At 44.1% G+C, this 26,690-nt stretch overlaps 1 protein-coding gene across 3 annotated transcripts in view; it reads right to left on the bottom strand.

Annotated features, from left to right (window-relative positions):
• The window catches only part of BRAF (B-Raf proto-oncogene, serine/threonine kinase), a 119,306-nt gene extending 92,838 nt beyond the window's left edge, over nucleotides 1–26,468 (bottom strand). The window contains exons 1-2 of one of the 3 annotated variants that reach the window (XR_012156060.1): nucleotides 26,133–26,467; nucleotides 9,446–9,547 (exon numbers count right to left, since the gene is read on the bottom strand). Coding sequence is in view for 2 of the 3 variants with exons in the window: in XM_073322392.1 (XP_073178493.1) it covers nucleotides 9,446–9,547; nucleotides 26,133–26,273 (243 nt within the window). In the remaining variant the exon portion in view is untranslated. Of the gene's footprint in view, nucleotides 1–9,445; nucleotides 9,548–26,132 lie in introns of all 3 variants that reach the window. The other 2 variants (XM_073322392.1, XM_073322400.1) reach the window with 2 other exon arrangements.
• Between the last annotated feature and the right edge of the window lie 222 nt (nucleotides 26,469–26,690).

The raw sequence follows: 26,690 nt of genomic DNA, 5'->3' as shown, positions 1-26,690 counted from the left end.
ACTTCTTTAAACTTCCAAAAGCCTTTCTCTGCCATCGTTGCATACTGTCACTTATACAGTACTGTAAATGTGGGTTCATAGAAACATTAAGTGGATAAACAGAATAGGTCTGCTACGTCACTATTGTTGGCTCTCATTATCACTTGCTTAAATTAATTGGATTTTTAAGCATGGCCTCTCCTTTATAAATCCAAGCTGACTGCTTTTGACCTCTCTGTACCTGTATACATGTTGAGCTTCTCCATAATCAAAAACTAAAATATGTTTCTAATACCAAATTTGAACTTATAGATCTGTAGTTTAATCTATTTCCTCCCTGAAGTCTCCTTTTGCATCAATGTCACATTACCTCTTCAGTTGCTGTAGAGTATCAGTCTTGTTGCTAGTGTCAAAAGTGACCCTAGTTCTTATTTTGAGGATTCTAAAAAATAAAAATTTAAGTCCTAAAAGTGCATATATGCAATTTTCCTTTAGGGTGCTTGCAATATGATCAGCCACCTTTTAAGAAAAGGGACTTTTCTCATAGCTAATCATACACTGCACATTTGGGGAAACAGCACTTCAGCAATTGTCCTTCCACCACTTTAAGAACAGATAACTAATTCCAGAGGGCAGTTTTTTAGTGGCTGAGATACAGAATGCTATCAAAGTGTGCTATAGAATCTCGAAATGCGCTTGCAGCTTCTCCAAAGCAAAACTATACAATGTTTATTCATCTTTTCTTTCTGTATTAACCAATCCAAAAGTAAATTGAAAACCTGACACTACCATCCAAATTAAAACACATAGTAAGACCACCAAAAAAGTGTCACCATGGCTAAATAAGGTAAAAGAAGCAGTAAGAGACACAAAAGCAACCTTTAAAAAGTAGAAGTTAAATCCTGTTGAGGAAAATAGAAAGGAGCATAAACTCTGGCAATTGAAGTATAAAAATATAATTAGGAAGGCCTAAAAAGAATTTGAAGAACATCTAGCCAAAGACTCAAAAAGTAACAGCAAACAAAATTTAAGTACATCAGAAGCAAGAAGCCTGCTAAACCAGTGGGGCCACTGGACAATCAAGATGCTAAAGGAGCACTCAAGGAAGATAAGGCCATTCCAGAGAAACTAAATGAATTCTTTGCATCGGTCTTCATGGCTGAAAATTTGCAGGAGATTCACAAACCTAAGCCATTCTTTTTAGGTCACTAATCTTAAGAACTGGCCCAGACTGAGGTGTCATTAGAAGAGGTATTGGAATAAATTGATAAAATAAAAAAAGTAATAAGCCACCACGATCAGATGGTATTCACCCAAGAGTTTTAAAGGAACTCAAATATGAAATTGCAGAACTACTAACTGTGGTATGTAACCTATCATTTAAATTAGCTCCTGCACCAAATGACTCAAGGATAACTAACTTGACACCAATTTTTAAAAAGGGCTCCAGAGGCGATCCCAGCAATTACAGGCCGATGAGCCTAACTTCAGTACCAGGCAAACTAGTTGAAACTATAATTAAAGGACAGAACTATCAGACACATAGATGAACACGATTTATTGGGGAAGAGCCAACATGTTTTTTGTTAAGGGAAATCTACTAGAATTCTTGGAGGCGGTCAACAAGCATGTGGACAAGGGTGATCCAGTGGATATAGTGTACTTAGATTTTCAGAAAGCCTTTGACAAGATCCCTCACTAAAGGCTCTTAAGCAAAGTAAGCTGACATGGGATAAGAGGGAAGGTCCTCTCCTGGATTGGTAACTGATTAAAAGATCGAACTAAATGGTCAGTTTTCAGAATGCAGAGAAGTAAACAGTGATGTCCTCCCGGGGTCTGTACTGGGACCACTCCTATTCATAAATAATCTGGAAAAGGGGGTAAACAGTGAGGTGGCAAAATTTTCAAATGATACAAAACTACCCAAGATAGCAGTCTGCTTTGATTCATAGATATTTAGGTCAGAAGGGACCATTACGATCATCTAGTCTGATCTCCTGCACAACGCAGGCCACAGAATTTCACCCATCACTCCTGCGAAACACCTCTCACCTATGTCTGAGCTATTGAAGTCCTCAAATCATGGTTTAAAGACTTCAAGGAGCAGAGAATCCTCCAGCAAGTGACCCGTGACTTACCTAAGAGTTACAAGGGGATCTCACTAAACTGGGTGACTGGGCAACAAAATGGCAGATGAAATTCAATGTTGATAAATGCCAAGTAATGCACATTAGAAAACATAATCCCAACTATACATATAAAATGATGGGGGGGGGGGTCCTAAATTAGCTGTTACCATGTGAGAAAGAGATTTAGGAGTTAACATGGATAATTATCTGAAAGCATCCACTCAGTGTGCAGCGGCAGTCAAAAAAAGCTAATAGAATGTTGTGACTCATTAGGAAAGGGAGAGAAGAGACACAATATCATATTGCCTCTATATAAATCCATAGTACACCCACATCTTGAATACTGCATACAGATCTGGTTGTTCCCTCTCAAAAAGTGATATATTGGAATTGGAAAAGTTTCAAAAAAGGGCAACAAAAATGATTAGGGGTATGGAACAGCTTTCATATAAGGAGAGGTTAATAAGATTGGGACTTTTCAACTTAGAAAAGAGACGACTAAGGGGGGGGATGTGACAGAGGTCTATAAAATCATGACTGGTAAATAAGGAAGTGTTATTTACTCCTTCTCATAACACAAGAACTAGGGGCCATCAAATGAAATTAATAGGCTGCAGGTTTAAAAACAAAGGAAGTATTTCCTCACACAATGCACAACCTGCGGAATTCTTTGCCAGATGATGTTGTGAAGGCCAGAACTATAACAGGGTTCAAAAAAGAACTAGTTAAGTTACTGGAGGATAGGTCCATCAATGGCTATTAGCCAGGATGGGCAGGGATACAAAACCATGCTCTGAAGTGTCCCTAGCCTCTGTTTGCCAGAAGTTGAAAATGGGCGACACAGGATGGAGTACTTGATGATTATCTGGTCTGTTTATTCCCTCTGAAGCACCTGGCATTGGCCACTGTTGGAAGACAGGATACTGGGCGAGATGAACCATTGATCTGACCCAGTATGGCCGTTCTTATGTAGAGTACCTGCTGAATCTGGGAAAAACTGTGCCCTAATATGAGGAGTTATGGAAAGAGAATTTCAGAAAAACCTGAGATGGTGTGAAATGATTTTTGTAGTGTAGATGAGGGTTAATTTTATGTTTAAACATGGTTGTACCCAAAACTGTTTTTTTTCCATGTAGGCTGTATGGACAGAAGAGCCCCGTTACAACCATGTTAGAGAACACTGGGTGATACTTAAGTTGATAGATTAAATACAGCAATCATTTATACAGAAGACTTGTTAGAAATATTTAATGTTGTTTTGGCTTTCTAACAAGACACATGTTTTATTTTTGGACAGCGGGACAGGGTCGGGCCAGATGGCTACAGGAGAGTGATCCTTATTGGGATCCAGGAAGTGGGTGGGCAAAGCCCGCCCACTGCTAAAGGATCCTCCCCCAGCCTAAGGGGGGGGTCCACAGGACCTGGAAAACCAAACAATTACGGGGGACAACTAATGAACAACAAAGACAGGAATGCGTTCCAGGAGGGTGACAGAAGGCAGATATATTAGCCCCAGGTTAAGTAGGTCCCTTTTCCGTGGGTAAGGTAACAGGGAAGGTTCCAGAACAATCAGGAACTTTCTGGAAACAATTAAGACAGGCTGATTAGAACACTTGTAGCCAATCAAGAAACTGCTAGAATCAATTAAGTCAGGCTAATCAGGGCACCTGTGTTTAAAAAGGAGCTCACTTCAGTTTATGGTGCGCATGTGAGGAGCTGGGAGCAAGAGGCACTAGGAGCTGAGAGTGAGAACGTGTGCTGTTGGAGGACTGAGGAGTACAAGTATCATCAGACACCAGGAGGAAGGCCTATGGTGAGGATAAAGAAGGTGTTGGGAGGAGGCCATGGGGAAGTAGCCCAGGGAGTTGTAGCTGTCATAAAGCTGTTCCAGGAGGCACTCTAGACAGCTGCATTCCACAGGGCCCTGGGCTGAAACCCGGAGTAGAGGGCGGGCCTGGATTTCCCCCAAATCCTCCCAACTCCTGGTCAGACACAGGAGGAGTTGACCTGGACTGTGGGTTCACGAAAACAGCCAAACAGAGCTGCGGTGAAGCTCCGAGGCGAGCAAATCCGCCAATAAGCGCAAGACCCACCAAGGCAGAGGAGGAACTTTGTCACAACAGTTAATCATGTTGTATTTTTTTTTGTTCTTCATTTCACCTCTCCCTCTTCTGCCTTCCCCACTCCCCTGCAAGTTTCTCTGCAGCTATGTTCCACGTGTTCCTGTCACTTACGGTATATCCACACAGCCCATGGGAGTGAGCCTCCGAGCCCAGGACAAGAGACTTGCGTTCGCAAGGCTGGCACTAGAGGTCTAAGTATAGTTGTGTAGACAGCACTTTGAAACTGCAGCTCAGATTGAAGCTCCAGCACTAAAACTTAGAGAGAAGGCTGTCAACCCAGGTTGAGAGGCTTGCTCTTGTAGGTTGCGTAGACATTTTCTTAGCTCCCTTCTCCCCTTAACATGCTGCCCCAACGCTTCACTACATTGTCACCTCAACATTCTTCTCCTGCGGACTGCGCTAGTACTTGGCAGCATCTCCAGTTTCCTCTCTTCCTCCAAGTAGCAGTGGACTCCAGCAGAGGGACAGACGCTGCTTCCTATTTGTTTCCAGCTGCTTTTACAGGCATCTATACTCTTTGCAATGAAGAGCTTTGGCCCCCCCAGGAGCAGCTGGAAACAAAAACAGCCACCACTGCTCTCTGTAGACTCACTGCAAGTGTTCTGAGGAGCGTATCTGGAAACATTTGATGAGGGTTAAGGGTTGTCTCCCTGCCTGATTTTTCATTCCTGAGCACCTTACACACAAAACATATGTGCTTGGTGGCAACAACTGAATTTTTGTTTTGTTTTGTTTTTGTATAAGTAGCCACCATTCCCTTTTTTACAGTCACTTGTTGGATCAAGAGGAGCCAGCAGCAACTGCCAGTTGTATCACTTTTTAAAAAGAGTTTGACTTTTTTTTTTTAAGTAAGTTGTGTTTTAGTCCCCAGAAAGATGTTTTGCATGTTTCCACATCTTTCACTGCTCAACACTGAAGCAGTTTTTCCCTAGCAGTGCTCAACAACTGTAACTAAGTTCACAGCATCCCAACAAAGGGCACACTAAGCATCAGACAAGAGACAATGGACAGATAAAGTCCGATGGAAAGTACAAAGAAATAGAGTTTTAAGGAGGGTTTTGAAGGAAGACACTAAGTTAGTTTTGCAGATGTTCATGGGGAGTTCCTCCCATGCATGAGGGGTATCATGTGAGGAAGCATGTATGACAGGTGCTTGTATGAAAATTTAACATGTGGGCAATGGAGGCTGGCATCATGGGTCAATCTAAGGCAAAGTACACATCTTGATAGTGAATGAGAAGACAAGAAAGGTGAGGGCAGGCCACGAAGAGCCTTGAAAGCAAAGACATGCATCTTAGGTTTGATTCAACAGAAAAAGAGATGCAAAGAAAGGGTTGACATGGTCAAAGTGATGGGCTAAGAAAAGTAATTTGCAGGAGCATTCCAAATAGATAGGAATGGGGTAAGATTGCATTTGTCAAGGACAGAAAAGGATGTTGCAGTAATTTACACATTATAGGATCAACACCTGGACAAGAGTCTTAGCTGTGCAGATGGATAGGAAGGGCATATTTTAGGTATGTCACGCAAAAAGAATCTACAAGATTTAGACATAGTCTGGTCGTGAAAACCAAAGGAGGTCTGATTTGAAGATGGCATCCTGGTAAGGGCCTGAGCAACAGGCAAGATAGTGGTCCACAGGTTATCCACATTGTTTTTCCATTTTTATTAGATTTCTCAACGGTATGCACATCTGTGGAGCTGCTTGTAATTTACTTACCAGTATTCCCTTATCTCCCTTCTAAAGTCTATCTTATATGTAGAGAATTTCCTGCTGAATTGGCTCATATGCACTTGCTGAAACTCAACGTTTGTCTTCCATACTTTGGCAACCATACTGGCTTCTAATCAGACAGTGGAACATATTTTCTACATTTTTGTACTTTCAATCCTGCAATCAAGACCAAGATGTGTTTTTGTTAGTTGTGTGTCAGGCTGCTTTATATCCAGCACTGTGATACACTAGAGTCTCAGACCAATTGTGTCACCGCAACTTCTAACAAGCTAGTAAGGGCCAACCACTACTCTTGCACCAACCTAAAACAAACAAGTTGATCAAAGAAATCTTAACATGTTTAGATATAGAAATGCAGTCAAGGCAACCAAACAATCTTATCTCTGCCTGCAGTGATGTTATGCAAGGAATATAGGATTCTGATTAAAGTATTTTAGTGTTTCTGGTCCCAGATTAGATATTTTTTTCATATGTTTAAATATCAGTTTTAATCCTGTCTCTTCATCCCTTAGAGGTATCTGGGTGGATTAAATATGCATTTTCATACCTTAACAAATTTGGATTTCTTTTAAGTGTAACCTTATCTCTGAATTTCCTGGCGGAATTACAACATCCCTGTAATATTTTTATCCTTAAACTTACTGATGTGATGGAGTTTAGGTTAAGAGAATGTAACAGCTTTTTGGTTTGAGAATTCTCTTCATTTAAAAAAAAAAATTCATATGAACACCAAGCAAGAAACACAGAGAATGCTATCACATGATATAATAATTTGTTAAAATAACAATTTATTGTTTTAACTTTTAAGAGTAGTACACCAAAGCAGAGCAAAGCAACTTAAGTGTAATGGTGAATCTGGCCCTTAAACTGCAATGGATTTATCAGAGTGCTGCATTAGTAAAATCAGTGCTATGTGAATAAAGGTAATGACAACTCAATCCCAGAGTCTCAGTGTCCATGCTCTAAGTGCTCCCTCTGTGCTTGGGCACCCAGCAGTTTTGCCTTAACATGCAAAGGAGCAAAGGCAAATAACTAGCTCACTAGTCTGCACTACAGACTCTTTAAAGAGCAAGGACAGTTGGGGCAAATAATCTAACCAAGAACTCCTCGCTGCATGTCAAGTCTCCCTCATACAACTGAGCCATTACAACTAATAAAACTGTTGCATGCAAGTGAGATATACAGGAAGGGTGGGGACTGGTTGCATTGATGTCACAATGGTCCCATTTGAGAGTTACCTCAGCTGTTGAACTGATCCCATCTAGCCATGAAAAATTAGACACAACAACATAGCTTAATTACAACTAGTTGCCTCAAACAGTTTAAAGATCTCAATTAATTTAAACTATCGTGGTAAGTTTCAAGTATGTTATTCCAATAAGATTAGGAGCAAAAAACAGATGACACTAAATTTCTTATAAAGCAATAATTTAATTTTAATGCAAACAAATTAACATATTTACTTATACATTCTCAGAAAATTCACTGTGCTCAAAGAGTAAGTGTTCTAAATTTGGAGAATTTGTTTTAAGTTTGTATTTCTCCCTAGACAAAATAAAGGTTGACTCTCCTACTTTCAATGCACAACACAACTCTTACCTATGGAGTTGCAACCAGCTGCTCCATAATACCATTGAGTTCTTTCCCTCATACTTTCTTCCAATTCTACTTCAGTAAGTCTAGAGCTCCTACTTTTGTTCTCCCCATGTGAATGGCCTTACATTTAGCAGCTATAGATTCCATTTGCCAAATATCAGCCCATCTCAATTCTTCCAATTCTGTACAGACCTTAACTGCAACATTCAGCAAGTTTACTTACCAGGCATCTTGTTCTATAATATTGAGACCATTTATTCTGATTACTCTTGGCTTTTCTAGCATCATGCATTTTCTGCCCTAAATACCTCTCTCCCTGCTGTTAGAGATAAAAAATTGGACACTGACTTTTGTGAACTACTGAACACTTCAAATAATATTCTTTTAATGTAGTGTTTTATGTAATATTTATGTATTTATTTTTATGTAATTTAGAGTTGCACATGAATGTAATGAATTAACCCATTTCACCACTGGAAACTTATGCTTGTTACTGCTTATCATATTACTTTTACATGCGACTTAATCATAGCAAAACCACTACACAATTGTCAGCATCTGCTTATGAGTGGAACAAGCTGTTTCACATCAGGATTGAAGTGCCCTGATCTAGCACAGGAAGGTTAACACAGTGACTTGTATTTCATCCATTATATCCATTTCACACTCCCACAGAATAACCATGTTCTAAACAGGGAAGACATTATTTATATTTAACAGTTAAGGACATTGTGCGAATATCTGCATAACTAGCACGTGACCTGATCCTACGAAAGAAAAAGCTGGAAGCACCTCAAACAGGATCTTTACTTTTAATTACACAATGCCAAAAGGCAACAACTATCGTTTAAGATTAAAAGGCTTCTCGTTAGCCCACGATGGTTTTAATACCTACCAAAGGGCAAAAACTGAATGAGTGGTACCAGTGCACCTCTTTTTATACAGATGCAGCTGGTATGAGGCTCTTTAGTATGGCTTCAAATGGTTCTGTGCCCATGAAACTTCAAGAGTGAAGACCTGTGGAGGTGTACTTACAGAAAACCGAGAGATTGAGAGCTTAAATTATTTTGGTACTATCTTTCCATTTAAATGTGGTCTAAAAATATTACAAACATTCAGGAAACAGGGAGGATGAATTAAACAGGTCCTTTCCAACCCTAACAATTTTTTGATTCTACTTGAGTTTGTGAAGGAAAGCTGTAAGTAAAAAAAAAAAAAAAAAAAAAATGTAAAAAAACCCCCATACCAGAGTGGCTCTTAGGTTTTGAGAGTGGTGATATATACATATGCACACCTCCACATACTTAGAATAGGTTTCAGAGTAGCAGCCGTGTTAGTCTGTATTCGCAAAAAGAAAAGGAGTACTTGTGGCACCTTAGCGACTAACCAATTTGAGCATGAGCTTTCGTGAGCTACAGCTCACTTCATCGGATGCATACCGATTTCCATGGTATGCATCCGATTAAGTGAGCTGTAGCTCACGAAAGCTCATGCTCAAATAAATTGGTTAGTCGCTAAGGTGCCACAAGTACTCCTTTTCTTTATACTTAGAATACAGAATGGAAAGTTGCTGTTAGGCTTTTATGTTTTACACTAGTTGTAACAGCACACCTACTTCAATAGTTTTCTGCCTTTCCCTCAGTAGTACATACATTACTCAGGAGGAACCCTACAGCTTGTCACGAAAGAGGGACAGACTCACTAATATCTCTTTTCCATGTTTAAGTATTAAAAGCATAATTTGTTTTTATATAGTCAAGGAGGAAATAGTTCTCTATTGCAAGTATTACGATCAGTCTTCTACTGGACAGTTACTTTATACTTGAAAAATATACAGCATATTACACTAACTCAACGGAGTTCATTTGATACTCAAAGCTTACCTCCAAGTATATTGATGGTGGGTTATGCTCTCCTCCAAACTTGTCCAGCAGCGCCTCTATGTGTTCTTGTGTTAATTTAATCATTTGTTTGATATTCCATACCTAAAAGATAAAAATATATTTTTTATAAATCAAAAGAGGCAAGTCTGGGAGAGATTAGATACTTCTAATGTACCTATCACCGCAGTATTTAAATGCCCTGATCTTAAACACATTGTACACTTGGGGCTCTATACTTCCTCAGTTTGCAAGTTTTTCCCACTGACTCTGCAACTTCTTGAAAGAGCCAATAATAACCACTGTTAGTATTATGAGAGGACTTACCTTGCACTGTAAGTCATCACTAAGCAATGTTCGGTTGTTGAAGCTGAATCAATACAATAGTAAGTTCACTTACAGGAAAACAAGGTATTTTGATCCAGTAAAAGTCAAAAATTTTTCACTTGTTGGACCAATAGACTCTGGCCTCCAGAAAAGAGGTATTTTTATTGTTCTTAAAATTACATTTGCTATCAACTTAATGTGATGAAAACTGAGGAAGATTTGATTTCTACAAGTCAGAGAAAAAATACTTATCTGTTCTCTGAAGATACCATTTATAAAAGTATCACTATTCAAAATTGATACTATTACTTAGAGACTAGTGAGAAAGTAATATAGCTCAAAATTCAAAAGCCATCAGCTCCAGAATGGAGAATTGCATACTGCTTCTTCCAGTGGAACCTCAGAGATTCCTGTGACCCGTCAGTGAAAGAAAATACAAATCCCTCAGTCTCTAAGGAGAGAGAGGTGGGATGGTGGTGATTGTTAGAACTTATACCTTTCCAGAAAAAGAATTGCAGGGAATTAGCTTCATGTTCTATTAAAAGATACCAGTAACAGAACCCCAACTCCAAGGATGTCTCAAACATTATACTAGAAGGTAAGTAAAGAGAAAAATCTTTCTGCAACACAAAATGAACATGTTAGAATTCAAAATACACCTAACTCATATTTTAATAAAGATCTCAGTTATTCAGCAGTAGCTATTAAAGATGGGGACATCATGAAAATAAAACGAGCTGGAAAGACAGTTGGGTAACCTCTAACCCAGTACAAGTTTGGAGCACTGATGATAAATCTTGATTCTTCTCATGAGGCCAAGTTCAAGCAATAATAGTTTGTAAAAAGATGTACAGAACTCTGTGGCAGTCTTCCAAATCTTACATATGTCAACTCAGCGGAGGCTGGCTGTAAAGACCAACTTTTTCTCTGAATTCACAAACAGACACCTGTTAATGTGACCATTAAGTTGTATGCCTGCCAAGAAGCAGCAATGAGAGAGCTGTGCAATGTATACACATATCAAAAGAATCAGAAAGCTTTTTCTGTCATCTAATCTGTTCCAGATAAGAGAATAGGGAGTTTTACTTGGTAAAGTGATAGAGACACCCAGCCCCAAAACTGCTGGAGACCCGTGGGCCACATTGGGGAGGTTTGTGGGCTGCAGATGGCCCGCGGGCCATGAGTTTGAGACCCCTGGTTTAGAACTTATTGTGTGCTCTTTCCCAACTTCTTTGAGTACATTCGGCAGCTATTTGGACTTTTCCAGGGCTTTAACTCCAGTTTTTGTCTCTGAAAAGCTGCTCTCTAGCTGCCTATTAGCTGCTGAATAGAGCGGCCCTCCTTTCCTCGTGGTGCTGCTGCTTCTGTTGTTATAATAGTGCTAGAGCAGTAGAACTGGAGGAAGAGAAAAAAAGCAGCTCAAAATAGTAACTGCTGGATGCAAAGTAGAAAACATCCTTGCAGGGAGGGAGGAAGTCATTCACCCTCCAGCCACCACAAAGAGGAAATGGGGAAGCTTCTGGTAGTACAGGGACAGCCAGATGAGACCACCTTGCCCACTGATGATTCCTTCCTCAACCACCTATGTATGTGATGCTGTCAGTGTAGGAGAGGGATGTTGAGTCCTAAGCCCTACCATGAGGTGGTTGTCCATGGGTGGGATTTTCAGAAGTGCCTAGATGACTTAAAAGTGAAAATTGCATTGAAAGCCAGTGAGACTTGATTCCTAAGTCACTTAAGTGCTCTTGAAAATTGCCAACCATATCAAGAGCTGAGTGGAGATATAGTTTAGTAGGGACTCCAGCCGTAGTGGTAGAGTGGATTTCTCATGCTCACAGAAAGTGTGGTGTGGGCTGGGAACTCTGTGATCACTGCTTAGTTTTAAGATACCTAAAGCCCTATTTAACACTGGAGGTAGATACGTTTTTTTTTATTTTGTGTATACTACATTTATAAGCTCAGGTGCCCATGTTCGATGTCAATGTGGTGATTAAACTTTAGTGTAACAGCCTTCTTTACAACTATTTGATATGTGAGCGGACTTATTAAATGAAGGCTCTCCTTTGGTACTGGTGACTTCAGCTTGTGTCTTGAGTGAGCTTTAGTGCTCCCCTCCCCCAGGCAATTTAAAAGGGCCTGGGCCCCGGCTGCGCAGCGGAGCTGAGCAGCGTCTGCCTGCTCACTCCACACGTCTGCCAGCCCCTCTCTGCGGCCCCGGGGTGGGGCTCTGCCACTGCACACTGCCACCACCCCGAGCATCCCTGCGGCCAATGGGAAGCTGCGGGGGCTGTGCCTGGGGGCAGCAGCGTGTGGCGGCCCCTCGGCCCAGCCCAGCCCACCTTGGAGCCCCAGGTAAGTGCCACACATCCCAACCCGCTCCAAACTCCTTCCCAGAGCCTACATCCCCACCCCACACACGCCCTCCCCCCTCCAAACTCCCTCCCAGAGCCTGCACCCCTCCCCCCTCCTAGAGCCTGCAATCCCACCCCCTTCTCCTGCACTACCAGCCCAGAGCCTGCACCCAGCACCCAAACTCCCTCCCAGACCCTTAAGCAGGTGGGGGGCAGAGTTTTGGGGGGACAGAGTGACATTATTAGTCAGCTGGGAGGATTTGAGGACTGACAGTGGCCCTAAGGTAAATTGAGTTTGAGACCCCTGTTCTAAACTACGTCTTTTCATACTGAATCATGGATGTTTTTTATTGGAATTGGTGAATTTTCCTAAATGGTTGGAAGGAGTCTACCAGAAAAATTAACCTCTTGATCTCTACCCACTTAGGTGCATTACTTACGGGGGAAAGGTACATGAACTCCCATCCAGTAAGTAAAGAAAGCATCCCTCAAAAGTGGATCATTTGACAAGTTATGCAGAACTCCAATAGTGTGTTGCTCGCAGACCCCACAAACAGATCTCTGTGGTGTGCCCCACTCATGAAAGAGCTAGCTTCAATCTGAGACAACTCACATAGCTCTCACATTGATTGTAGACAGTATTTCAGTCAAGATTCTCTTTCCTGCCAAGTAACCGGTAATTAGACATATTGTGGTACACTGCCCAACCCCATCCTTGAAGAATTGCCTAGCACAGGAGACAACACCCATTCTGCCTTTCACATAGAGAGGATCCTATCTGTTTGAATCAACCATTTCTGGAAATACAAGGTCAGTGAAAGCTCTGAACCTCACTTCATGGATCTTATCTCAAAAGAGGTGCATCTAGAGCAGTGGTCACCAACCAGTCGATTATACTCTCTGGTGCCACAGCATGGCTGCCGCCAAGGCAGGCTCCCTGCCTGCCCTGGCCCCATGCCGCTCCCGAAGAGCCCAGCACAGCGCTACGGGCGGAGGGGGCAGGTCTCCCTCTGCACAGTACTCCTGCCTGGAAGCACTGCCCGTGCAGCTCCCATTGGCTGGGAATGGGGAGCTGTGGGGGCGGTGCTTGCAGAGAGGGGTGACACGCAGAGCCCTATGCACCTCTCCCCAGGGGCCACAGGAGCATGTTGGCCACTTCCAAGAGCAGTGTGGGGCCAGGGCAGGCAGGGAGCCTGCCTTAGCCTTGCTGCGCTGCCAACCAGGAGCCACCCAAGGTAAGTGCTGCCTGGCAGGAGGCCGCACCCCAACCCCCTCCCAGAGCCAGAACCCCATACCCCCTCCTGTACTCCAAACCCCTTCTTGCACCCTGTCCCCCAGCCCTGAGCCCCCTCCTGCACCCCAAGCCCCTACCCCCCCCCTAGAACCAGCACCCCCTCCAGCACCCCAACACTCTGCCCCAGCCCAGAGCCCCCTCCTGTACCCAAACTCCTTCCCAGAGCTCCTTCTCCATTCTGCACCCCAATCCCCTGCCCCAGGGTCAGCCCAGAGAGCCCTCCCATGCTGCGAACCCCTTGGAGCCAGCCCGTAGCCTGCACCCCAACCCCCTACTCCAGCCCAGTGAGGGTGAGTGGGGGAGAGCGAGGAATGGGGGCAGGGGGAAGTGAGCGGGCAGGGCAGATCCTGGGTTGCTCTTAAATTCGAAAAGTGATCTTGGGCATAAAAAGGTTGGAGACCACTGATCTAGAGACTGTCCTAGAGAGAAAAGCTCCTTAAGAATGAAGCCCCATGTATGTACAACCCATCTCAAGCAGAAAGCATGTGATTACTTCAGTCTGATTGAGGGAATCTGGAAGCCCCTGCCTAACTGCAACTAGAGCCTGAACAAGCCACTACTTCATGGAGGCAGTCAATCACATGTAGCAAAAAACACCTGACTTTAACACTACAGCATCCATAGCTGTCACCTCATATAGAGGTCTCCTATGCCATGCCATTACAGCAACTGTTATGGCTATCAGGACCTAAATCTATAACTTAATCCATTTTGAAGCACGATGGCTCCAATATGTCTTCTCCTAGGTCCACACCATTGATACTGTACCAGTGCAGAACGCCTTGAATCCAGCTGGGCTTCCACACAAGGTACCCCAATCATCTATGTGGGAAAAGCTGGAATGTTGGGTCTTTAAGAAGGAAGCCCATTGCCTCCGGCAGCACAAACAGATGTTTGGACAATTGGAAGGAACCCACACTGCAAGCAAGTGCATATAAGCTTCTTATGGCTCTAGCTACACAAGAGATCACCACATCTCATTCTCCCTTACAGCTATCTTCTGCCACAACAATTAAACTATTGATCAATATGGGCAACTCAGTCATGGGAGACAGAATCTTTGCAAGAACCAGCCCAAGACTATAGAACTCACTGCTGGATAGCATAAGAATAAGCACTAACCATGTGACTTTGCAGGATAAATGCAATACACCCCTCTGTTCTCAAGCTCTCTTCTAACCGCATCCTTACCCACACCTACACCCATCACACTTTTTCCAGGGGCTTGTCTACAGAGATTTAGTCACAACAGAGGGGTGTAAATTTTAGTCCTCACTAGCATATCATGCACTACTGGCTCCTATGGAGCCTGATGGCATGCACTAAAAGTATGTTAATGTACTCTATATTAACACGCACTAAGGAACTTTTAGTGCACCCCATCTGGGTCAGGTTAGTGTGCAACACATGAGGATTAAAATTTACATCCCTTTGCTGTGCACTAAAGTACCATGTTGACAAGCCTTAGGATAATAAATACAACATGCAAGCACACACAAGCCTACTTTTGCTAGAAGGTGGCGGGAGGGGAGAGAGAGAGGTTCTTACTCTTGGAAGGCTGTGACAGTTATTTCCATAGCCAAGTCTGAGAGTCACCTTGTTACCCCCTGCTTTCTGCAAAAAGAATCTTTATTGAGGTAGCTGGGCATCAGCTCCCTGACACCACCAGCCTTTCAACCACTCAAGCACTCTCCTCTGGGCTATGGCAGCCCTAAATTTGCCTCACAGGTTAACAATAGATGCGCCTCAATCCTCAAGTCCCTTTGAGTCATTCCCCTGTGATATCCAGCCCCCGACACCGGCTACTCACAGAAACTCCAGATTCTCTGCACCCAAAGGTTCAGCATACCCCAATTTACCAATTTTACCTTAAACCACCACTCCTGTACAACACACGGCACTTGTGAGCACTTAAGCTTATTTTTGTTTTACTGTAAGAATGAAGATTTAACTAGAAACAAGAGTGGTGGAAACAAAAGGGTTACAATATCAAACAAAATCATAAAATGTGAATCTGAGTCTACACATATCAAGTTACCCTTCCAATTTAATAAAGTAGATTTTCCCCCAAAAGGTCAGTCTGTTGCAGGGATAGCTGGTTTCTTAGGAACCATAATCTGAAAGTTCAGGAAAACATCCCCGCTCCACACAGGGTTATCCTCAGTAAATGGATAGGATGCTTCTCCCTCCATGTTGTACCAAAAACAGCCTTCAGTTTCTATTCATAGACAGGGTGAATATCTGCTTGTTGTAATGTTTTCTCTTTTGTTTTTACCTTTAAATGATTTCATTTGTTTGTTGCTGTCTCTGATGGCTTACCATTCAAAGTCTTAGTATTGTTCAAGGCTAAACAACTGAGCTTGCATAGCATCACCAGCCAAACAGGATGAGGTGGCAACTCCCCCTTGCCCAAATGGGCCATTTCAAGAATAAATTATCTCCAGGTGACTAATTTCTACTCTAAGAGCATAAAGCATACTTTCAATATAAATACATTGTTTTTTAAAAATACCTGTACATACACCTTGCAATGATTATGAATCTTAACAAGTTGTAAGATGGCTACACAAAGCTCATATGTTACTGTTCACAGATAAATGTCGTGTAAGACGTGTTTAGTGTAGTTAGTCTGTCAACTCTCGGTAAGAGATGTTTGAGAACAGGGGATCTATTGCCAAGGGGTCTCTGTCCCAGAGACACTCAAATATTATGGTATTAGGCTATGGCTGCCAAAGTATTTTCAGAAAAGCATAATTGATGCCAGACCAAAAGGCTACATCCAGAATTATTAGTGTTGTTCTCTTATAAGAAACCTGTGATACTTCCAATGGTTGCACTGCATTCCCCACTCCCCACCCCCAAACACTTAAGTGTTTAAAAAAGTCTGGAGAGCACAGCCAGTCACTTTCCTTAGGAAGCTACAAAAATTGCAGACACACTGTTTTCTACCTTTTCCTACCAGAAATACTAGATTGGGGGTCGGCAACCTTTCAGAAGTGGTGTGCTGAGTCTTCATTTATTCACTTCAATTTAAGGTTTTGTGTGCAAGTTTTTTAGGTCTCTCTCTAGAAGTCTATATATTATATAATTAAATTATTGTCATATGTAAAGTAAACAAGGTTTTCAAAATGTTTAAGAAGCTTCATTTAAAATTAAATTTAAATGCTGATCTTACACCACTGGCCCGCTCAGCCCACTGCCAGCCTGGGGTTCTGTTCACCTAGGCCAGCAGCAGGCTGAGCGAGGCCTGCGGCCGGGACCCCAGCTGGCAACGGGCCGGCAGCCAGAACCCCAAACAGGCAGTGGGCAGAGTGGCTCAGCCTGCTGCCCGTCTGGAGTTCCGTCTTCTGGCTCCTGCCAGCCAAGGTCCTGGCTGCCGGCCCCTCTCAGCCCGCTGCCGGTCTGGGATCCCAGCCCTGACCACATAGAGTGGGTACCTACCTTCTCCTTGGTTCTAGCCCATTCTCTTCCTCTCTCTCTGCACTGAGCTGAGGGTGGGAGTACACTGAGCACAGGGCTGGGGGTGACGGAGCAGGCTGGGGGTTGGGGTGTAGGGTCTGGCCAGGAACTAGAATGAGGGAGTGGGCTCAGGGTTGGGGCAGGAGGTTTGGGTGTAGAGTGCTTACCTGGGCAGCTCCCATTTGGTGCGAGGGGTGCAGGTGGGAATGTGGCAGGGGGTTGTGCAGGAGCTCCTGTTTGGTGCTCAGGGTGGGGGTGGGAATCTGGGGGGTGCAAGAGTCAGGGCATGGGGGGTGCTGGAGTCATGGGGGGGTGCAGGGGTCAGGGCAGAGGGCTGGGGGTGTGGGCTAGGGTTGTGGGGGTGTGGGCTAGGGTTGTGGGGGTGCTCCCAGCCCCCTGCCTAGAGTGGCTAACGGCAGGGGACTGGAGGGGATATGCCCTGATTCCAACCCCCTTCCCCAAGGCCCCGTCCCCACTTCGTCTCCGCCTCCTCCCTGGAGCAGCGAGCATGCTGCGGCTCCGCTTCTCCCCCTCCCTCCCAAGGGCCATCAGCTGATCGGTGGCAGGGACAGAGAGGAAGAGAGGCAGGAATCCAGGACGCTGGGGAAAGAGGCGGGGCGGGGGGAGAGCTTGCCTGCCTTGCAGCAGTAGCCGGCAGGACCAAGCTTCTTCACCCTGCCCCCGCTGGGGGGAGGAGAGCGAGGGGGGACGGCGGAGAAGAGCAGGCCGGGGCGGGCAGGATTTTTAATGGCACGCTGCTGCCTGCCGGGGTCCCGGCCACTGGCCCAGCTCAGCCTGCTGCCAACCTGGGTTCAGCAGCAGGCTGAGCGGGACCAGCAGCTGGGACCCAGCAGGCAGCAGTGTGCCATTAAAAATCAGCTCGCAAGCCATAGGTTGCCGACCCTGTACTAGATCCTTCATATTCAGGATGCCCTTTCCTTTTATTCAGAAATACCTGAAATAAAGAATCTGTTTCTTCTTTCACCTAGTGGCATGAGCTGAATGGTATTCTTTGTCAGGAGAAATTAAACTTCTGGTAGCCTTCAGGAAATTATTTAAGATCAATTCAGTAGCCCCACTTAACAATGCTGGAGACCCAGAGCCTTCAGTGACAAATGTCCTTTAAGTCTCTCCCCTCCCCCTTTCCCATAGGGAGGTATACTAGCTAACCCAGAGAAGCCAAAGGATTCCAGGCCAACAGCTCAGTGATGCTGGTACTAGAGCTTTGCACCAAAAATGTCTCGTGTGCTTCATGCTGAAAAAGGTGACAACCTCAAAAGGGATTCACTGCAACAAATAAGAATGCTTAAACAAGTCTTTCAGAATGCCCTTCAGATCACAAATTTTCGTAAGTGTTCCACAAAGCTATGCTAGCACTATGAGATAGGTAAATCCCAAAATGCCCTGATACAGGACCAGCTGAAAGAACTACATATGAACATGATAAAAGTAAAGGAGTACTTGTGGCACCTTAGAGACTAACCAATTTATTTGAGCATGAGCTTTCGTGAGCTACAGCTCACTTCATCGGATGCATACCGTGGAAACTGCAGTAGACATTATATACACACAGAGACCATGAAACAATACTCCCTCCCACCCCACTGTCCTGCTGGTAATAGCTTATCTAATGTGATCATCAAGTTGGGCCATTTCCAGCACAAATCCAGGTTCTCACCCTCCGCCCCCCCACACACAAACTCACTCTCCTGCTGGTAATAGCCCATCCAAAGTGACCACTCTCTTCACAATGTGTATGATAAATCAAGGTGGGCCATTTCCTGCACAAATCCAGGTTCTCTCACCCCCCTCCAAAAACCACACACACAAACTCACTCTCCTACTGGTAATAGCTCATCCAAAGTGACCACTCTCCCTATAATGTGCATGGTAATTACCAGCAGGAGAGTGAGTTTGTGTGTGTGGTTTTTGGAGGGGGGTGAGGGAACCTGGATTTGTGCAGGAAATGGCCCACCTTGATTATCATACACATTGTGAAGAGAGTGGTCACTTTGGATGGGCTATTACCAGCAGGAGAGTGAGTTTGTGTGTGCGTGTGGGGGGGGGGGGGTAAGAAAACCTGGATTTGTGCTGGAAATGGCCCAACTTGATGATCACTTTAGATAAGCTATTACCAGCAGGACAGTGGGGTGGGAGGGAGTATTGTTTCATGGTCTCTGTGTATATATAACGTCTACTGCAGTTTCCACGGTATGCATCCGATGAAGTGAGCTGTAGCTCACGAAAGCTCATGCTCAAATAAATTGGTTAGTCTCTAAGGTGCCACAAGTACTCCTTTTCTTTTTGCAAAGACAGACTAACATGGCTGTTACTCTGAAACCTATGATAAAAGTAAAGTTTGGACAGTCTCTACGTAAAAGAATAAATGGACACAAATCAGATGTCAAGAATTATAACATTCATAAACCAGTCGGAGAACACTTCAATCTCTCTGGTCACGCAATCACAGACATGAAGGTCGCTATCTTAAAACAAAAAAACTTCAAATCCAGACTCCAGTGAGAAACTGCTGAATTGGAATTCATTTGCAAATTGGATACTATTAATTTAGGCTTAAATAGAGACTTGGAGTGGCTAAGTCATTATGCAAGGTAGCCTGTTTCCTCTTGTTTTTTCCTACCCCCCCCCCCCAAGATGTTCTGGTTTAACTTGGATTTAAACTTGAAGAGTGGTCAGTTTGGATGAGCTATTACCAGCAGGAGAGTGAGTTTGTGTATGTATGGGGGTGGGGGGATGTGAGAACCTGGATTTGTGCAGGAAATAGCCCAACTTGATTGTCATGCACATTGTGTAAAGAGTTGTCACTTTGGATGGGCTATCACCAGCAGGAGAGTGAATTTGTGTGGGGGGGTGGAGGGTGAGAAAACCTGGATTTGTGCTGGAAATGGCCCACCTGATGATCACTTTAGATAAGCTATTACCAGCAGGACAGTGGGGTGGGAGGAGGTATTGGTTCATATTCTCTGTGTATATATAAAGTCTGCTGCAGTTTCCACGATATGCATCTGATGAAGTGAGCTGTAGCTCACGAAAGCTTATGCTCTAATAAATTGGTTAGTCTCTAAGGTGCCACAAGTACTCCTTTTCTTTTTGCGAATACAGACTAACACGGCTGTTACTCTGAAACCTGCCATGATAAAAGTGTTTTTTCAAACTAATCTGCAGTGTAGACATGCTGAACCAATGCAAAGACAATCCATGCAAATAACTCTTATATGCAACCCATGTCCCTATAATAGCATACTTGCTTAGTACAGATGGAACCAAAGAATTCCAAAGAGATGGGCTGTAACATGAATTGGACATGCTACAAGAAAGCCCAACAGCCTTATGTATCTGGAAGTTTGGGATGGAGGAAGACTAAAAACAACATTTATCTATGTTGCAGGTAATACTTCATGTTTGTAATCCAAACTTTGTGTCAAACTATCAACACTTATAATATCCTAGTAGATAAAATAAGCCATTGTAAATAAATGTGAGGTTTTCCTGCATTATGTCAGATACATTTATTTTAAGACACGTGGAACTGGATTTGGTAACTGCAACTGGAGTAACTGACTTTGGCCCATAAGGGAAGCAGAAACAGAAATGTGGTAATAGTGTAGTCACTCTGTCAAGGCTGAATCTGGTTTTGATTCCCCTTCCCAGCTAGTGCAGCTGGCATAGGCCAAGATGAACATAAGGAGAGCCAGAAGACCCAAGGGATTCCAAACCTGGCATCCTTATCCACAGTGAATGGGTGTGTTATTTTTAAATTTTGTAAATAAGCACCTAGGTGCTAGATAATAAAAAACAACCAATAAAAGGAATGGCCTGCTTTTCCTGAGTCAGAGCAATTAGGACACTGAAAGATCTTATAGTAACTCCAGCAAAGACTGTATGCTCTTTTCAGAATGTCTGGAATATAAAATTTTATGGTATACCCTTCCAGCTTGGTCTGCTGGATGTATATTTGTGGAAGCATCAGCTACCTGTTTCCTTTCCCTTGACTAGAATATTTAAATTGTGGAGAATACTTCAATAAACTAAAAAAGTTATTGTGTCCAGGACATCTGGATGAAGGGGAAGAGATAGAAGAAACTTTTATTCCATTAAATTAATCAAAAAAATCCTGCCCAGGCTGACGTTTACAAGTCAAAGATGATCCTTGTGAAAGGTGTTAAGGGACTGCCAAAAAAAAAAAATTTCCAAAGAGAACAATCTTGCTTGCAATGTTTTGCAAAAAAATGAAGTTCCTTATTTTAATTTATGAAATGTCTGAACTTGTCAAATAAGGAAAACATTTTACATCAAGGAAAGTTACAGACAACTTTAAGTAAAATACATGAAAAATTCAGACTACATGCTCTATAGCACTCTCATGCAACAGTTCAAATACTGTTTTAAAAACTAAAATTACCATTTTCAGCAAGTTTAACTGTTTCAATTTACCTTACTAATAACACTGTTTCAGAGGCTTAAATATGCTATATGCTTAAATATACTGTAGAAATTACTGCTAGTATCCCTCTATATAACAGAATTCTTATTTTTAATAAACTCACTGACAACTGAGCTATGCAACATATTTTGATGGTAAATACATTTTAGTGTATTAATTAGTACATTTATTTGCTTGCTGTTGGGTAATTTGGAGAAAATTATAGTGCTTCTATAATAAAAGGGTATTAACTACATTTCATTTTGCCAGGAAAGATGTCACAAAGATACTCTGTTTCATCAACAACCTGTAACTGACCGCAATCATTTTTTCAAACCCAAAGCAACTGATTTCTAAGATTCAGCTTTCAGCAAAAAGAGTGAATGTTGATACATGGACCCTTTCAATACTAGCACCTTGTGTCTTGTAATGAGGAAAATACCATGGATGGCATCACCACAGTAGAGTACTTCCATTGGGAATGCATATTGCATTAACTTTCATCATAAGAGAAAATTCATTCAATCCCCAAACATCTGTTACATAAAGTTACATTTGGCAGGAAAATATTTCAAAAGGAGAAAAAATTTTCCAGACTAAAAGTAGTATGAACTGAAGTACCACTCAATTGAAGGTGGATTCTCATTAGGGCTGGGTGGAAACTGGATTTTTTGTTTTGTGGGAAATGCTGCGAGTTTGAAAAATAAACTGTTCCAAAAGAGAACAAAGGCAAAAAGTTTCAAAATTTCCAGCAAAACAAAATTTGTGGGAAAAGCTGTTTCGGGTCAACAGAAAAACTGTATTATGGAATAGTAAAAAAAATTAAAATAATTTCAAAACTGAAAATAACGACATTTTCCAAAAAGACTGAAGCAGAACTTATTTTCCCCAGCCATTAAAGTGACATCAGGAGTCCAATAAGTCTAGGTGTCTCCCCGGGGACTTCCTGAGTCATCTATTTTGAATTTCTAATTGGAATGATTTAATAATTCTGGAAATACTCCCCAGTGACAAGAATGTAGTTTCTCCTCCCAGCTGCTAAACACTTCCAATCATCCTGCAAATCTGTGATGCTCCCCACCTGGACTCTGAGAATCCATCCTGGGGTGAACCAGCCTGGATGTCTAATCTCCCCAAAGCTCACCTGAGAGTAGACAGACAGCTTGAGTCTGGGCAACTGGATTGGCCACTGGGAGCAGAAGACGATGCCTCAGCCTCCACGCACCAAGAGACAGGAAAGAAGGCAAGACTCAGAGGGAGCCCTGGAGGGCTGGTTCCCCACCTTGAAATCTCGACCTTGCCCCCTCTTAGAAGCTGGGCCCCTCCACACTTTGATCCTGCCTGTCCCATGCCTGGTGTGTTTGGTGCAGAAGAGCAGGGCCCCAGGGTGTTTCTGGGGCAGGCCCACGCCTTGTGCTGTGTAAGGGTCAGGCACAGCCTCAGCACTGAGTCCATGTCCTAGCAGTGGGGAGGCTACAGGGTGACCTCTCACCTTCGTACACCCAGCAGCCTGCGCTCCCCACTGCCATACTAAAAATTCTGCAAGATTTATTTATCAATAAATAAATAAATGCAGAGGCTTAAAATATTGTGTGCAGAATTTTTAATTTTTTGGCACAGAATGCCCTCAGAAATAATTTCCTAAATGGACCACACTTTTGTAAGCACATGTGTGGTTCCAAGTACCACTTATGAATCCTGCATGATTTTTCAGATGAGATGTGTTCTTGCAACTACAACATTCTGGCACAGTGAATTCTTCCCCCCACATCACCAGCTATAAGCTTTTACTTTTACACATGTATTCAACTTTGTTTTCTTTACCAGAGCAAGTATTTAAGATCAATACACTTTATTATTACAGACTTTTATCTCAGTGGTTAGGGCTACAGAGATAACATTTGAGGTAAGAAGTTCAAGATTTAATAAAAAATTTTTCATAAAGACTTAACATTGCCTAAAAGTTGGGGTTGGTTTTTTTTTGTTTAAATCCTAAATCTTGAACGTGTAAGGTATTATACTTCAGCTGTGGCCATTATCCACATAACCTCATAGTAAGGCATATGGTTTCAGTATAAATTACCTACTCAACTAAAATACAAGTATTTCAAAACACAAATTTACTAAGTAAGACTTTTTCAAAATTTCCTAAACACTTTCGCCCCCCTTTTTTAACATTTAAAAAAAAAAACAGCAACCTATGGAATAGCCCAAAAAAGAACATTACAAAGAGAACTAAATTTCCCGTAATGTGTCAGTAAATTCAGCTTAGGTTTTCACATGGGCTCAAGACAACATTCACTCTGACCCTGAAGCCATTCTAGATATTGACTCAAAGCAATTGAAGCTGAGCTTTTTGATGAGACTCTATAATAGGTACTTAAGAACTTTAGAATTCCATTGTCTTTAAGAAAAAGAGATAATTCTTCTCTACAAATCTGTGATTGGGAACTTGACAGAAACATAAAGGAGGGTGTTCGCATTTAAGTAGCTATCCTTTTCGAGAACAAAGTCACCCCTCACAAGATGGTTTGATAGGTCTCCTGTTTGATAGCTAACCAGACCTCCTCAAAATGTGAGAGAGCTGAATAAGTATAGACCATATATATACATTTTTACAACTGAACATCATTACGGCTGAATTAAAAAGTGTATTCATAATAGCAACTTAATGTAGTTGAACTATGGTGCTTTATCTGCTACTAATTTACTGTGTTTGAAGTCTATGTATGAAATATTTAGATTTGTAGATGAGCACATTACATGAATAAATCTGGTTCCTACTGTTCTATTCAGGTTTTTACTTAAAACAAACACATCTTTGGTCCCAGAGCAGTAGCCACTTAACAATAACAAAATATGATTGTTCTCACTACATACACATCACTTTCTCTTCCTACATTTGTGTAAAATATAGAGAGCATGCACACACACACTCATGTTATGGCATTTACATCTTTAAACTGTGAACTCCTTTTTTGTATCAGGAATAAAAATCTCAGTTTTAACCATGTATTAGCAAAGTTTTGACTGCTGACATTACCATTCTTGTCTACTACAGAAGTAAAGCTATTAGACCTAGAGTTAGAAACAAATGATGATGATTATTACTTACAGAAAAGAAGAATTATCTCACTGACAGAAGTCTGAGTTGTGGGATCAAGAGTCTAATCCCAGCCATGCCACAGACCTATTCCCTGTCTGAGTTTTCCCATCTGTAAAGTGTACTGGAATCAAACAAAAAATATTTCCCAGGGATTATGCAATGCATAATTCATTTGTGTTTGTGAAATGCTAAAAATTTGGTTAGTGTGTGCTATAAATAAATACAAAAACACTTTTACTACTAAGGTAGGAATATGGCAACTGTTTAGCAACTGGTGTAGTAAAAGTAGAGGGCCTAGAAGTAGAGTCTAATGACCCACAGCACATGGATGCCCAGGCTCCCAAATCACTCACCTGCTTTTGAAAGTTTTACTGTCAGTGACTGATGCAAGAGACCGGGAGTCAGGGTTTCTGGGTTCTAAACCTAGCTCTAGAACCAATTTGATATGTGACATTGGCCAAGTCACTTCATCTTTGTGCCTAAATCGCCCAAAACCTCAAAATATTTTGTATATCCAAGTGCTGAACTCATTCTGCAAACAGTGATTTAAACCTCAAAACCCCAGTAAGAGAAGTATTACCTCCTTTTACAGATTGGGAAACACACAGAGGCTAGTTAAGTGATAAGCCCAAAAGTCTCACCATGTCTGTGATGATAGACATAAATTAGAGCCCAGGTATCCTGAACTCCAACCCGGTACCCAATTCACAGCAGCAGACCTCACGCTGCAATAGCGATTAAGGGAACAATCCCGCAAACACACAGGAGTGGTCCCACTGAGATTCGTCAACATCCGACAAGCGCTTTGAGATCCTCAAACACAAAATAAACTGATTGCAAAAGCGTACTACAGCTTCTCAGATACACACCACAAAGGAGCCGTGGGGGCAGGGGGGACCGCCTGAAGACCCCCGACTTTCGGTTTTGACCCAGAGACAGACCCCTTGACGTTGCACCTGTCACCACCACGACGGCCCTACATTAAAGCGAGGCGCGCACTCGCGTCTCCATCTCTCCGGGCAAAGGGAGGCCGGGAGCCCCGCACCACGAGCGGGGACCGGGCCGAGGCTTCCCCCCGCTGCAGATACATTGCCGTAGCCCGGCCCGCCGCTGCCCCCTGCGCCTCGCCCCCGCCCCAGGCCGCCCGCCGGAGCCACCTGCGCCGCCTGCACTGGTGGAGCAGGAGGAGCGTGCGCGCCGGGGCCCCCCCCCGCCTTAACCCTTGGGAGCCAGGCGCTGTCGCCACGGCCGGGGGGACCCGGGCGAGCGGCGGCGCAGCTGAGCGGAGCGGCCCCCTCCCAAGCCGCTGCAGCGGAGCAATGAGGAGCGGCGCCGGCTGGGCCTGCCGGCAGCCAGAGATTTCCCCCCGCCGCGGCCTCCCGCGCCCGTCATCCCCTGCCCAGCAAGGCACCGCCGTCCCCCGGCCCCTCCCGCTACGCGGGGAGGGGAGACACTCCGTCCCGCCGCCCCCTTCACCTGGGCCCCCAGGCAGCCCCGGCCCCGCCGTGCGCACCCCGCTCCCGGGCCACACGGCTGGGAGCCTCGTCCCCGGCGGGGAGGGGGAGGCGCAGCCCACACCTCCACCTCCGCCTGCGCGGCGGCTCTCAGGCCGCACAGAGCCCAGGGGCCGGGGAAGCCCCAGGCAGCGGCTCCGGGGGTGGTCTCCAGTGCACCCCGCTCGGCGGCCCCTCTCCCCGCCCGGGCCTCACCTCCTCTGGGATGGCCGGCTCGCCGCCGCCGCCGCTGCCCCCCGGGAACGAGGCCCCAGCTCCGGGCGGCGGCTCAGGCTCCATGTCCCCGTTGAAGAGCGAGGCCCCCTCGGAGCTACTGCCGCTGCTCAGCGCCGCCATCTTGGGTCGAAGCGCTGGAGGAAGGGGAGGGGTGGGAGGGGGAAGCCGCGTCCCCGCTGCCGGGCCGCCCCAGCCGCGACCCGTAGTGGGAGGGGGGGGAAGACCACACAACCCGGAGAGCTCTAGCGGCCCGCGCCACTACACGTCACACCCGACCCGTGACGTCACCTATAATAGCCGCTGTCACTGCGCATGGGCCGTCTGATGTCACGGGGAAACACCTTGACGTCACGGCGGGACTAAACGTCACCCAAGGAACTTAGAGGGAGCGGGGTGTAACCCCGCCCCTTTCCTATAAGCCCCTCCCCCGACCCTCTCAGTAACATCCTCGAAGCCGCTTTCTAGCCTCGCTCAGTTCCCGTCCATTTTTGCCTCCCCCAATGCCATCTACACAGCACCCCCACCTCAGCCCTAAAG

This window comes from Lepidochelys kempii, chromosome 1 (assembly GCF_965140265.1).
Source record: "Lepidochelys kempii isolate rLepKem1 chromosome 1, rLepKem1.hap2, whole genome shotgun sequence".
Classification (NCBI taxonomy): Eukaryota; Metazoa; Chordata; order Testudines; family Cheloniidae; genus Lepidochelys; species Lepidochelys kempii.
The sequence above is the reverse complement of the archived record's forward strand: the minus strand, read 5'-3'. Positions and strand labels throughout refer to the sequence as shown.